At 37.7% G+C, this 11,050-nt stretch overlaps 1 protein-coding gene across 1 annotated transcript in view; it reads right to left on the minus strand.

The window, feature by feature from the left end:
* SPEN (spen family transcriptional repressor) overlaps positions 1-11,050 on the minus strand; it is a 129,121-nt gene that overhangs the window by 55,275 nt on the left and 62,796 nt on the right. The window contains exons 2-3 of the mRNA XM_004705164.2: positions 9,150-9,470; positions 5,161-5,637 (exon numbers count right to left, since the gene is read on the minus strand). Of these exons, the coding sequence (XP_004705221.2) occupies positions 5,161-5,637; positions 9,150-9,470 (798 nt within the window). The remainder of the gene's footprint in view (positions 1-5,160; positions 5,638-9,149; positions 9,471-11,050) is intronic.

Below are 11,050 nucleotides of genomic sequence, written 5' to 3' on the forward strand. Positions count from 1 at the left end.
AGTGAGAGTGAGTGAGTCAGTAAGAGAGAGAGAGAGTGTGAGAGTGAGTGAGTGAGTTAGTGAGAGAGTGAGAGTGAGAAAGTGAGTGATAGTGAGTGAGTGAGAGTGAGAGTAAGAGTGAGTGAGTGAGAGAGAGTGAGAGTAAGAGTGAGTGAGAGAGCGAGTGAGAGTAAGAGAGAGTGAGTGAGTCAGTGAGTGAGTGAGAGTGAGAGTGAGTGAGAGAGAGTAAGTGAGAGTGAGTGAGTTGGGAGAGCACTATTAAAAGGAAGTCTAAGTCCAGAAATAATAGATATGCTCTGAACATCAGAGGACTTTATTTTTGTGAATTTGGGTCAATCACAAATTAAGGACCAATTCTTTTAGCTATCTACATCGATTTTGTTTTATCCTAGATTTCAAATATTTATTGAACGTGTAGCCGAAAAGGGCAGTATACTAGACGATGTAATAATGCATAAAAAGATCTGTTCCTTTACTTATAGGATACCCTCAAAAGGTTCACCATTCAGTCATATTGCCAGAAAGCGCATTCTATTTTTCATAAATCAGATAACCTGATTCTTAATGAAACACGTCTCAAGTTAGGCACTCTCACAAGCCTAATTTTCCTTCTCCAAATTACTAAAATAGCCCTGATCCAATCCTCTTCTAACTCACTAGCTGCATTTGTACAGCACAGCTCTCAACAAACTATGTCCCTCCTCCAAATCTTTATATAAAGCCCAAAGTTAATAGCATGGTTAAGTCATTCCAAAGTATTTGCTGTTCCCAAAACACTCTTCCAGCCATTTGCATCTCTTCAGGTTACTGCTTCTGCCCACACCAGCTAGGGATACCTGGTCTAAGACTTATCTCTTCTTGTTAAAACAGTACATATTCTTCAGGGCCCAACCAAATGCCACTTTCCAAACCCACTCAGTACTCAAGTAATTTTCTTCAGTCTCCTACTGTTCTTTTTGAGTGTAGACATAAAAATGGTCATTACATAAAAGTTCTCACTTCGGTGAAACTAGAAGGAACCGATATAGGCTAATGGACGAGATTCATGTAAACTACCCTAAAAGCAATCTATAAACAACGTACTAAATCTGATAGTCTTGAAAAACTAACTAGGAAACACCTATAACCTAAGTAGACATACTTAGGTTTTCTAAAGAAAACAGTAGCATAGGAAAAGAGAAAACCCGTCAAGAGTATGTCAGCCCCGGGAAAGTGTTGCCTAAGTCTGTAGGTTTCAGAATCTTTCTCCCTACTGTGTAAATGAGAAGCAGTTAACTTAAAAGGAACCCAAATCTGGCCTTTTAGGTAGAAATTTCAAGTTTTTAACCATTAGTAATAATTTAAATTTAAAGTATTACATGACAAATTAAGTTTGTCTGCTGGTCAGACTTGGTCCTCCAAGAATCCAGGTGGTATCCTTTGGTGTAAACAGATCAATCTAGCGACCTCCCCCCACTTGTTATGGCAGTCATTATGAACCCAACTTTCATTATAATCTCATCTTTCATGAATATTTTCAAGTGCACCCTGGACTCCTGGCAGTTATCTTTCTGATTCTACATAAACATTCAAAAGTAAATAATAACTTTTCCTCCTCAATTAGATGAACAGGGATTTGCTCCCAACAAATTCCTCTGGATTCTTTTGACCACTCGATCCCAAATCACTATTAACTTCCACCAAAATACGATGCCACTCTCAAGGCATTGTTTCTCCCCTAACCTTAACACCTCCACAGTAGACCAGTTTCTTATTATGTTTTGATCCACTTATTAGAAGATCCAGAAGAAAATGAGAGAAAAACGTAGAGCAAAGCACAAAATCAAAATAGAGTCCAGGCTTACTGCTTGGAAAGAGATTGGTGGTATCGCTAACATTATGGACTGTAGTTGCCTTTCAGGTCTAGGACTGAACTCACCCCCATGTGATAAAAATCAACCATTTAAGCTCAAAAGGGCAAGCAACATTTACCCAAGGACCAAGTGTAGAGGGTTAGGAAAGAAGGGAGACTGGAAGCAACAAACACTGGGAGGCAATGGGGTTAAGTGATGGCACACCGCAAGGGTGGCAGTGCATGAACTGTTGCACATAAAACCCATGATCTTCTCTGTAATTCACAAGATGAAGTCTAAAATTACAAGTTTTGGTGTCAGCAAATGCTGCATCTCTTTAATGACGTTATTGCTGCTAGGTGCCACCACGTCAGTTCTCACTCATAGCCACCCCAGTGTACAACAAAACTTAGCACTCTCTCGTCCTGCACCATCCCTTGTTATGTTTGTGCCCACTGCAGAAGCCACTCTGTCAATCCATCTCAGAGGGTCTTCCTCTTTTTCATTTCCCCTCCTCTTCACCAAACATGATGAGGGGTAGATTTGGGGAAAATGCTAATCCTTGTGTATCTTAGCCAACTCTATGCAATATAAAGCATGACATATAAAGATTGTATAGCCAGTTTATAAAGTCCAAAGGAATCTTATCAGCCATGTATCTACATCAGTATACCAAACGAAATGAAGAGAACTTAAAGGCTTCTTTCATGTTACAAAGCTTAAAAGCTGGAGAGAACCTAATTTTCCTGGCCTCCAATTAAGTACTTGTTTCATTATTAGTCTACTACATTGAGAATGCTTGAGTTACATCAAGATAATTATATAAAATTTCCGTTAATATTTGAGCTTCGAAAAGTTATGGCCCTAAAAAAGGGAGTCACTCAATTAAATGATCATTTGTTTTTCTTAAATTGAAGGGGGAAAAAGTAGTGTGAAAAACATCTTTATGATGTCAAAAATTTGTATCCTATAAATTTAAAACCTGTAAGTGCCATCAAGTCAGTCTAACTCATAGTGACCTATGTACAGCAAAATTAAACACTGTTGGGTCCTGTGCCATCCTCACAATTGTTGTGATGTTTGGGCCAACTGTTGCAGTCACTATTGTTAATCCAACTTATTGAGAGGCCTTCCTGGTTTTCACCACCCCTCAACTTTACCAAGCATGACAGATATCCTCTCTCCAGGAACGTCTGGATCTACAGACCAATTAACAACAACCAACTTCCCTGGCCGAAGACTATCAACATATGAAGCAGTAAAAATAATAGCTGACAATTATTTAGGACAATATTTGTTTGTTTTTTTACATGTATGGGTATTAAGCAAAGGAGTCCTGGTGGCACAGTGGTTAAGTGCTTGGCTGCTAACTAAAAAGTATGGTGCTTTGAAGTTATCAGCGGCTCCCCAGGAAACAGACAAGGCAGTCGGCTTCCAGAAAGATTATGCTTAGAAATCTTCAGGGCAGTAAGTCACAACGAGTGGGAATTGATTCAATGAACTTTCTTACATTTTCCATTTTAAACTTCACAATAACTTTATGCCTGCTGTAAAGAATGAGAAAGCTGAGGCCCAAAGCACTTAGTCTGCCCAAGATTATAATAGTGAATTATACCTGCTAATTAAATTTCTGATTTCAAAACCTACATATCAAATTTGTAAACTAAATTCCCTGTTAAGATTACCTTCAATTTAATCTTGGAATAAAACTCTTCTATAAAAAGTATCAACTAGGGTGGGGGAGGGGGAGAAAAAAATGAGGAGGTGATACCAAGGGCTCAAGCAGAAAATGTTTTGAGAATGATGACGGCAACAAACGTACAAATATGCTTGACGCAATGGATGGATGTATAGATTGTGTTAAGAGTTGTATGAGCCTCCAATAAAATGATTTTAAAAAGTGTGAACTAACAAAGTAAGTTTACTCAGCCTTAATGAACAGTTAAGTTACAAGTTGCATTTATTGGAAGCTGTTCCACTTTATGTTCACAAGTTAATTTTAGTCATTTATAATAATTGAATCAACAAGCTACTTCACCAATACATCTTTTAACCAAAGAGCCTTAACAAAAATAAACTGGTATTGTACAGGACCAATGACTCTACAGAGGACAGCAAGTAGAGTAAGGCCTTGGGGGAGGGGACGCTGAGGGGAAAGGGAAGAGGGGGGCACTTAAAAGGGAGATGATGTCAAGGAGTCCAGGAAGAAAAAGAATGTTTGGAAACTGATTTTGGTAGCAATTATACAATTCTGCTTGATGTGATTGTACTATGGAATGATAGATTAACTCCAAATTAACAACAAAGCCCACCTGGAAGAAGCACACCAGCCTATGCAACCACGAGGTGTCGAAGGGATCAGGTATCAGGCATCATCAGAACAAAAAATCTTACCATAGTGAATGATGGGGGGAGTGCGGAGTGGAGACCCAAAACCGATCTGTAGGCCACTGGAGATCCCCTTGCAGAGGGGTCTTGGGGAGGAGACGAGCCAGACAGGGTGCAATGTAGCAACGATGAAAAATACAACTTTCCTCTAGTTCCTAAATGTTTCTTCCCAGCTCCCATGACTCGAATTCTACCTTACAAGTCTGGCTAGACCAGAGGATGTACACTGGTACAGACAGGAACTGGAAATCCAGGGAATCCAGGGCGGATGAGCCCTTCAGGGCCAGTGGTGTGAGTGACGATACTGGGAGCATAGAGGGAGAGTGGGTTGGAAAGGGGGAACCGATTACAAGGATCTACATGTGACCTCCTCGCTGGGGGACAGACAACAGAAAAGTGGGTGAAAGGAGACGTCAGACAGGGCAAGATATGACAAAATAATAATTTATAAGTTATCAAGGGCTCATGAGGGAAGGGGGAGCGGGGAGGGAGGGGGAAAAATGAGGACCTGATGCCAGGGGCTTAAGTGGAGAGCCAATGTTTTGAGAATGATAAAATGTGCTTTACACAATTGATGTATGTATGGATTGTGATAAGAGTAGTGTGAGCCCCTAATAAAATGATTTAAAAAAATTAAAAACTCAATGTCACTGGAAGTTACCATTTCCTATCACCCAAGTTGCCACTTCTCTTACATTTTAGCAATTTAATTTTAATATTGAAGATAAATATTTGCAAATCATTAAGTTTCTGGCAATTCACAAAGTGTTTAATTCAATGACCACATGCTAATAATCAAAATTGTTTGACTTATTACAGGTTTGTTTTCTTTTAAAGTATATTACTATGCTACAAAACTCTGCCCTTCACCAATCTTTTTTTCTTTTTTTGGAAACATGTTTTACTTAACAATTTGAAATAATGAAAGGCTATTACGTACCTGTCACTGCTGGTACTACTGCTGCTGCTGATTGAATCACTACTGGAGGATCTACTCCTAGAGCCGCTGCCGCTAGGAGACCTTGTGGGTCTAGAAGCTTGGCTAGCCAGTCTCTGAGGAGACTGATTTCTAGACTGGGATGAGTGTGGTGACCGACTCCTGCTGTGCTGGTAATTCCGGTCTGGCCTTCTGCCGCGTACCTCCCGGGTAATTTCGTCCCTGTAGATATCCCTGTGTACCACACTGGGCAGTGTAAACTGCTCACGAGCCCTAGCTTCGTATCGGGGGTCATGAGCTTCAAATCGGTTTGGACTTCGACTCCGAGATGTATAATAGAGCCCATGTTGTAAAGTCCGTTCTCGAGGATCTCTATAGTAATCCTGATCGTAATGTCTTGTCCGATCAAATCCTCCCGTCCCCCGTTCATGGTGTCCATAGGCACTATGTTCATAAGCACGCTCCCTGTTATCTGAAGCCCTGCATTTAGGAGGGGGGGGAAAAATAGTTAATCCATCAGAAAGGGGCGAGCAAAACTAAAAGCAAGTCATGCAAACATTCATTTTAGCAGTTTCTCTGTCTTTACCTTTGACATTGGTCATTTTCTAAACAGCATTAACCTACTTCGTAAGCAAACACTAAAAAGCTTAACATTTTATATACCTTCAAAAATTATTTTCACAGCTGAGCAAGCACTGTTTCCATTGTACATTGAGCTTGCATGACTAGTACTCCTCAGGGCAATTTGTCTTTAGGATTTTCTGAATGTACAAAGAAATAAGACAAAGGGGTACCCCCAAAAAAACAATGTGATGTGAGGGGGATAACACATTTGGAGTTCGTTCCACCAGGTCAGACTGTTAATCAAGCTTTCGATTTAGAGGTTCTGAAAAGAGAGCCTAACTGTGTGCAACCAAAAAAGGCCTGATTTGTAGCCCAAGGGGAACTGGTTTTGCCACCACCACAATACTCCTGCTCACACAGCTATCTCAGGGCGCCAGTTTTTGGCAAAAAACAGGATGCCTCTCTTGCCCCACGCACCTTACTCACCTGACCTTGCTCCATATGACTTCTTTGTTTCTTCAAATAAAGAGGGTCATGAAAGGACAGCAATTTGATGACACAGAAGAGGTAAAGAAAAAAAACGAGGGAGGTGCTGTCAAATCATCCAGATGAATTTAAAAAGTGTTTCTAAGAATGGAATTGCAGACTTGACAAATGCCGTAAGTGTAATGGAGAGTGTTTTGAAGGTGATAAGGTTGTTTTGTAAAAATTAAATACATAGCTTTGAGAAAAATTCCAGGTTTTGGGGGGTACCCCCTCGTATATAAGCCATCTCCTTTTCATTTTAAGTTTAATTAAATGAGACTTATTTTAATATGAAAACCTCTATACTTTCATCTGATTAATATATACCATATGTTTATTTACTTTGCAGATTTATTTGAGGCAAAATTTCCACACACTTTAACATAGACACAAGAGCTCTACTGTCATGTATGTTCCAGCAGTGGAATGGCACTTTTACACAAGTTCATTTAACTTTTTCTCATTATTTTATTATTTCCTAAATAATAGTAAAAGTTACTAGACTACGTATATTGTTGTGCCCTATCTCATTTAATAATAAAAATGAAATTAAAAAGAAATCACCTAAGATTTCAAGACATTGTAGTCATCACATACATGTCAATTCAATTAAAGAGTAAACGTTCATTTCCTTATACTATTAAATTCCACATAATTTAAAAATAAAATATTCATTCCAGGACTCAATTTATGTTTATGTATATAGTTTATAAGAAATATATTCTCTTAGCTTCTAGTGAGCCTCAAATTGCCTATGATGATATTAAAGTAGGCAATATTGGAAGCTGTTCAGATACTCTAAGGCTGCTGTTAGTAATGGCTTGAATTTTAAAGTATCAAATATATGAATATTTGTCAAGCTACAGGTATAAATATTGCTGCATGTAGATACATACGTGATTGTGTTAATAGTAAAAACTATATATTTTTAAGTCTAACATTCCCTATCTTTACAGAGAGCTAGAGTTTAGCTTCCAAATTCCTAAAAGACCATTTCACTTGAGTATTTCTTCAGCCTCACCTCACTATCTTCTATCCAGAGAGAGAGAGAGAGAGAGAGAGAGCGAGAGCATCATGGAAAATAAATTAAAATCTCTCCAGTAAAGAAAGTCTGGCAAAAATTGTACCACTAATAATATATAACTCTTACTTTTAATATATGTCTAAGTACAAAATCTCTATTTTCACCCCAATTCATTTAGTAGCAAGCATACCTTTTGTAGGTTGTTTTTACTGCTGCTGTGAAAAGCAATTGATGAGGCAAAAAAAATCAAATATCTTCCCTACTTACATTGCATTAATTGACTTTCTCCTTTTTTATTAGCTACAATTCTGGAAATGGGATAGAGATTTCAATGTCTAGCAAATGAGAGGGTTTGCTTTAAGCTACAATTTCATAAATCATTAATCTAGCACAATATCAAATGTTAATCAGTGAAAGCTTCTGGTTTTTTAATGATATAACAGGAGCAATAGGCAATAGTTCTAGAATTACTGTTATAGCTGGTATTCTATAAACATGAAAAATTCTTATCCACTAAGAAGACACAGAAGGCAGGCAGCACAAGAGCTAGCAGAACTGAAATCTAATGGCTATTCTCTGAATCATCTATTAGTACACTAAATACTTCTAGAGTTAGTGAGAAAAAGAGAAAGTGTGACGTGGGTTAGGATAGGGGCTAATAGACACAGGTCAGGACATACCAACCTTTTTCAAGTGTGGAACACGACCTATAATCCCAATTAAATCTAGGGAGAGAATTGTGAACATAACTTCCCCAATTTTGGCCCCTCTTACGGGGGTAATCCACCTTCTGAATGGGCAAGGGTGTCAAATGATATTTAGTTGAACCACCAGAAAAAAAAATCTTAGTGACCAGACAAAATAATTCCACTGGAAGGAGTCCCAGACAAACTGTAACTCTCAAACCCCCAGACTTCTTTCTTGAGATAGTACGCAGTTATAATTTGATCCACATTTTAAATTTCCAATCCTTAAGTATGAATCAGGCAGCTGGCAGAAATATCCTCTGGAATTCCAACAGAGAGTGTGCAGCTGCTTGCCAACAGTTCACCTTTGTAGCCAGCCAGCCAAGTCAATTTTGATTGCTGTATCCACATTGATCCTCACCATGTGTTCAAACTAAAGTACCTTTAACTGGACAGCAACTGCTTAAGAAACAAGAGTAATCCTCTTGCCCTGGACTAACAGTCTTGATTGCAAACATCCCATACATTCCAACAATTAGAAAGAATGGCTATATTCCAGGGTTTAGGAGTGTCCATCATTTCAATTTCTCCCCATTCCATCAAGACGTATAATTCCAACACAGAAATTATGTAGATCCAAAATGGAAAAACTGAGCATTGCCTTCTCACTTCTTCATTCACGTATACATTTCCAGGTTAATGTTTGTAGAATCCAAGCGGTTTAATTGTTATCATCTGCTAGATTTTTGTGTGTGTGAAAATCCATTTTATTTGTAAACATTAAGTGGTGAAAACTGAGTAGATATCTGTAGGCTCTAATATTCCGAAAATATTCCATATAGCATGACCACAAAAGCTGCAGCCACAAAGATCCAACTGGTAGAAAGGATATATCCAAGGAAGAAATCATTAATGCTAGAAGACTGGTAACTCCAAAACTGATGCTTCCACGGGAAATCTTCCACCATTTTGTATCTCAAGAGTAGATATCCAACCAGCTGCAGGAAATATCCTCTACGATTCCGTAAGATACCACCAGCCAGTGGGACAGAAATCACTTCTGTTTCCAACCCAAATTAGGAAACATTCAGAATGCCCAAAATGTTAAATCCATCTGGGGCCCCTAATTATGAGTTTCTGTTTCTCACCAAATCAAATACCAAATACCTGCCTACAGAAACCTTGGAACTTACCCATCAAGTCTCCGCTCATAACGTCCTTCTCGTGCATGAAGTGATGGTGGGGGGCCATAAGCAGGCCCTCCACCACCTCCTCTGAACCCAGAAACCTCTCTACTACGAGATGCTATGGTAACTGTATCATCCAATCCCCGAGCAGCACTCGGAATGGTGCCTGGTTCATTATAATCCGTGCGTAGGTCTCTATCTCCCATTTTGTTGATTGAGTTGTGAGCTTTCTGTGCACTTTTGATGTCCACAAAATCCACAAAGGCAGCCACTCCTCCTTCAGATCCCCTCTTTGGGAGAATTTTGACGCTTTCCACTCGGCCATATCTGGAAAAAATAAGATCATTGTTATTGATGCATTTCAGTAATTTTGCAATATAAAGATATTTTTTAGACAATTTACATCTTGCATGTATGTGGGTGGGTTTACAAAGCTACTTCAATCTGGTTTTCTTTTACACTCATAATTTTTTTCTTAGTGCAATTATTTGCAGATGTTTTATCCACATTATATTTCTCTCATTTTTTAATATATTATTAACTAAACTACACTTAATCTTTCCAGAATACTTAGCTGAAATGAATCTCTCAAAAGTTGTCTCTTCAAATAGTTTTTTAAAAGTCATAGAATTTTTACATTCCAAAAGATGTTGACTCAAAGTAAATAGATTATTAAAATAAAAACTGTAATAAGTAGAGATTTCCTAACAATTTATGAAAATGATGTTCCTGAATGCATGTAGGATTGTTTCAAACACTCCTCACTCAAAGAAACATTAATTCAAATACTGTGTGTTCTTTTGCAAGTGACAGTATACATTTTCTAAAGTTTTTTGCTACTTTATTTTCTAGGGGTTCAAAATAAAACTGCTAAAATGTATAACTTAAATATAATTAACTTTTAATCATATATAGAATTAACTTTCCTAATTAATAAATTGAGATAGCATTTTTGTTTTGTTTTATTTGGCATTTTAGAAAGGTAGGTCCAAGCACTTTTAAACATAACAATCTTATTTGCTGACCATCTAAAATCATAATTTTAAGTTTCCCTTAATAAGCTGACAGTATGTATGGATTGTTATAAGAGCTGTAAGAGCCCCCAATAATTTAAAAAAAAAAAAAAGCTGACAATAGTTTTTTTTTTAAAGCTGACATTAGAAAGAACTTTTCTGCTTATATCTTATGAGTTATGGTTCTTTAAGAAAACAATCTTAAAATTCAGTTCTATATAGCGCAAATTAATTAAATGATCTTTTTATAAATAAAACTTCTAGAAATTAAAATAGTGCTTTTCACATGAACATAAAAAATACCTCCTAATGTATCTGATAAAGAACTTATAACTAGAACCTATGAAGGAACTCCTATAACTCGCACAATGATCGACATCTAACCCCTACCCTCATCCCCCAGAGGGCACGAAAAACAGAAATGTGGGTGAAGGGAGACAGCAGATGGTATAAGATATGAAAATAGTAGTAATTTATAATTTATCAAGGGGTCAAGAGGGTGAGAAGGTGGGAGAGTGAGGGGAAAAAAGAGGAACTGATACCAAGGGCTCAAGTACAAAGATGTTTTGAAAATGATGATGGCAGCATGTACAAATGTGCTTGAGACAATTGATGTATGGACTGTTTTAAGAGCTGTAACAGCCCCCAATAAAATGATTTATATAAAAAAGAACTATAACTCAATTCATCTTTAAAATAATTTTTTAAATATTTCGTATACATTTCACCAAAGAAGATACACAGATGGCAAATAAGCATTTAAGAATATACTGTGAGGGAACCGATTACAAGGAACTACATGTGACCTCCTCCCTGGGGGATGGACAACCGAAAAGTGGGTGAAGGGAGACGTCGGACAGGGCAAGATATGACAAAATAACAATTTATAAACTA

This window comes from Echinops telfairi, unplaced genomic scaffold, assembly GCF_000313985.2.
Source record: "Echinops telfairi isolate 266 unplaced genomic scaffold, ASM31398v2 ScPeMD7_7457;HRSCAF=8495, whole genome shotgun sequence".
Classification (NCBI taxonomy): Eukaryota; Metazoa; Chordata; class Mammalia; order Afrosoricida; family Tenrecidae; genus Echinops; species Echinops telfairi.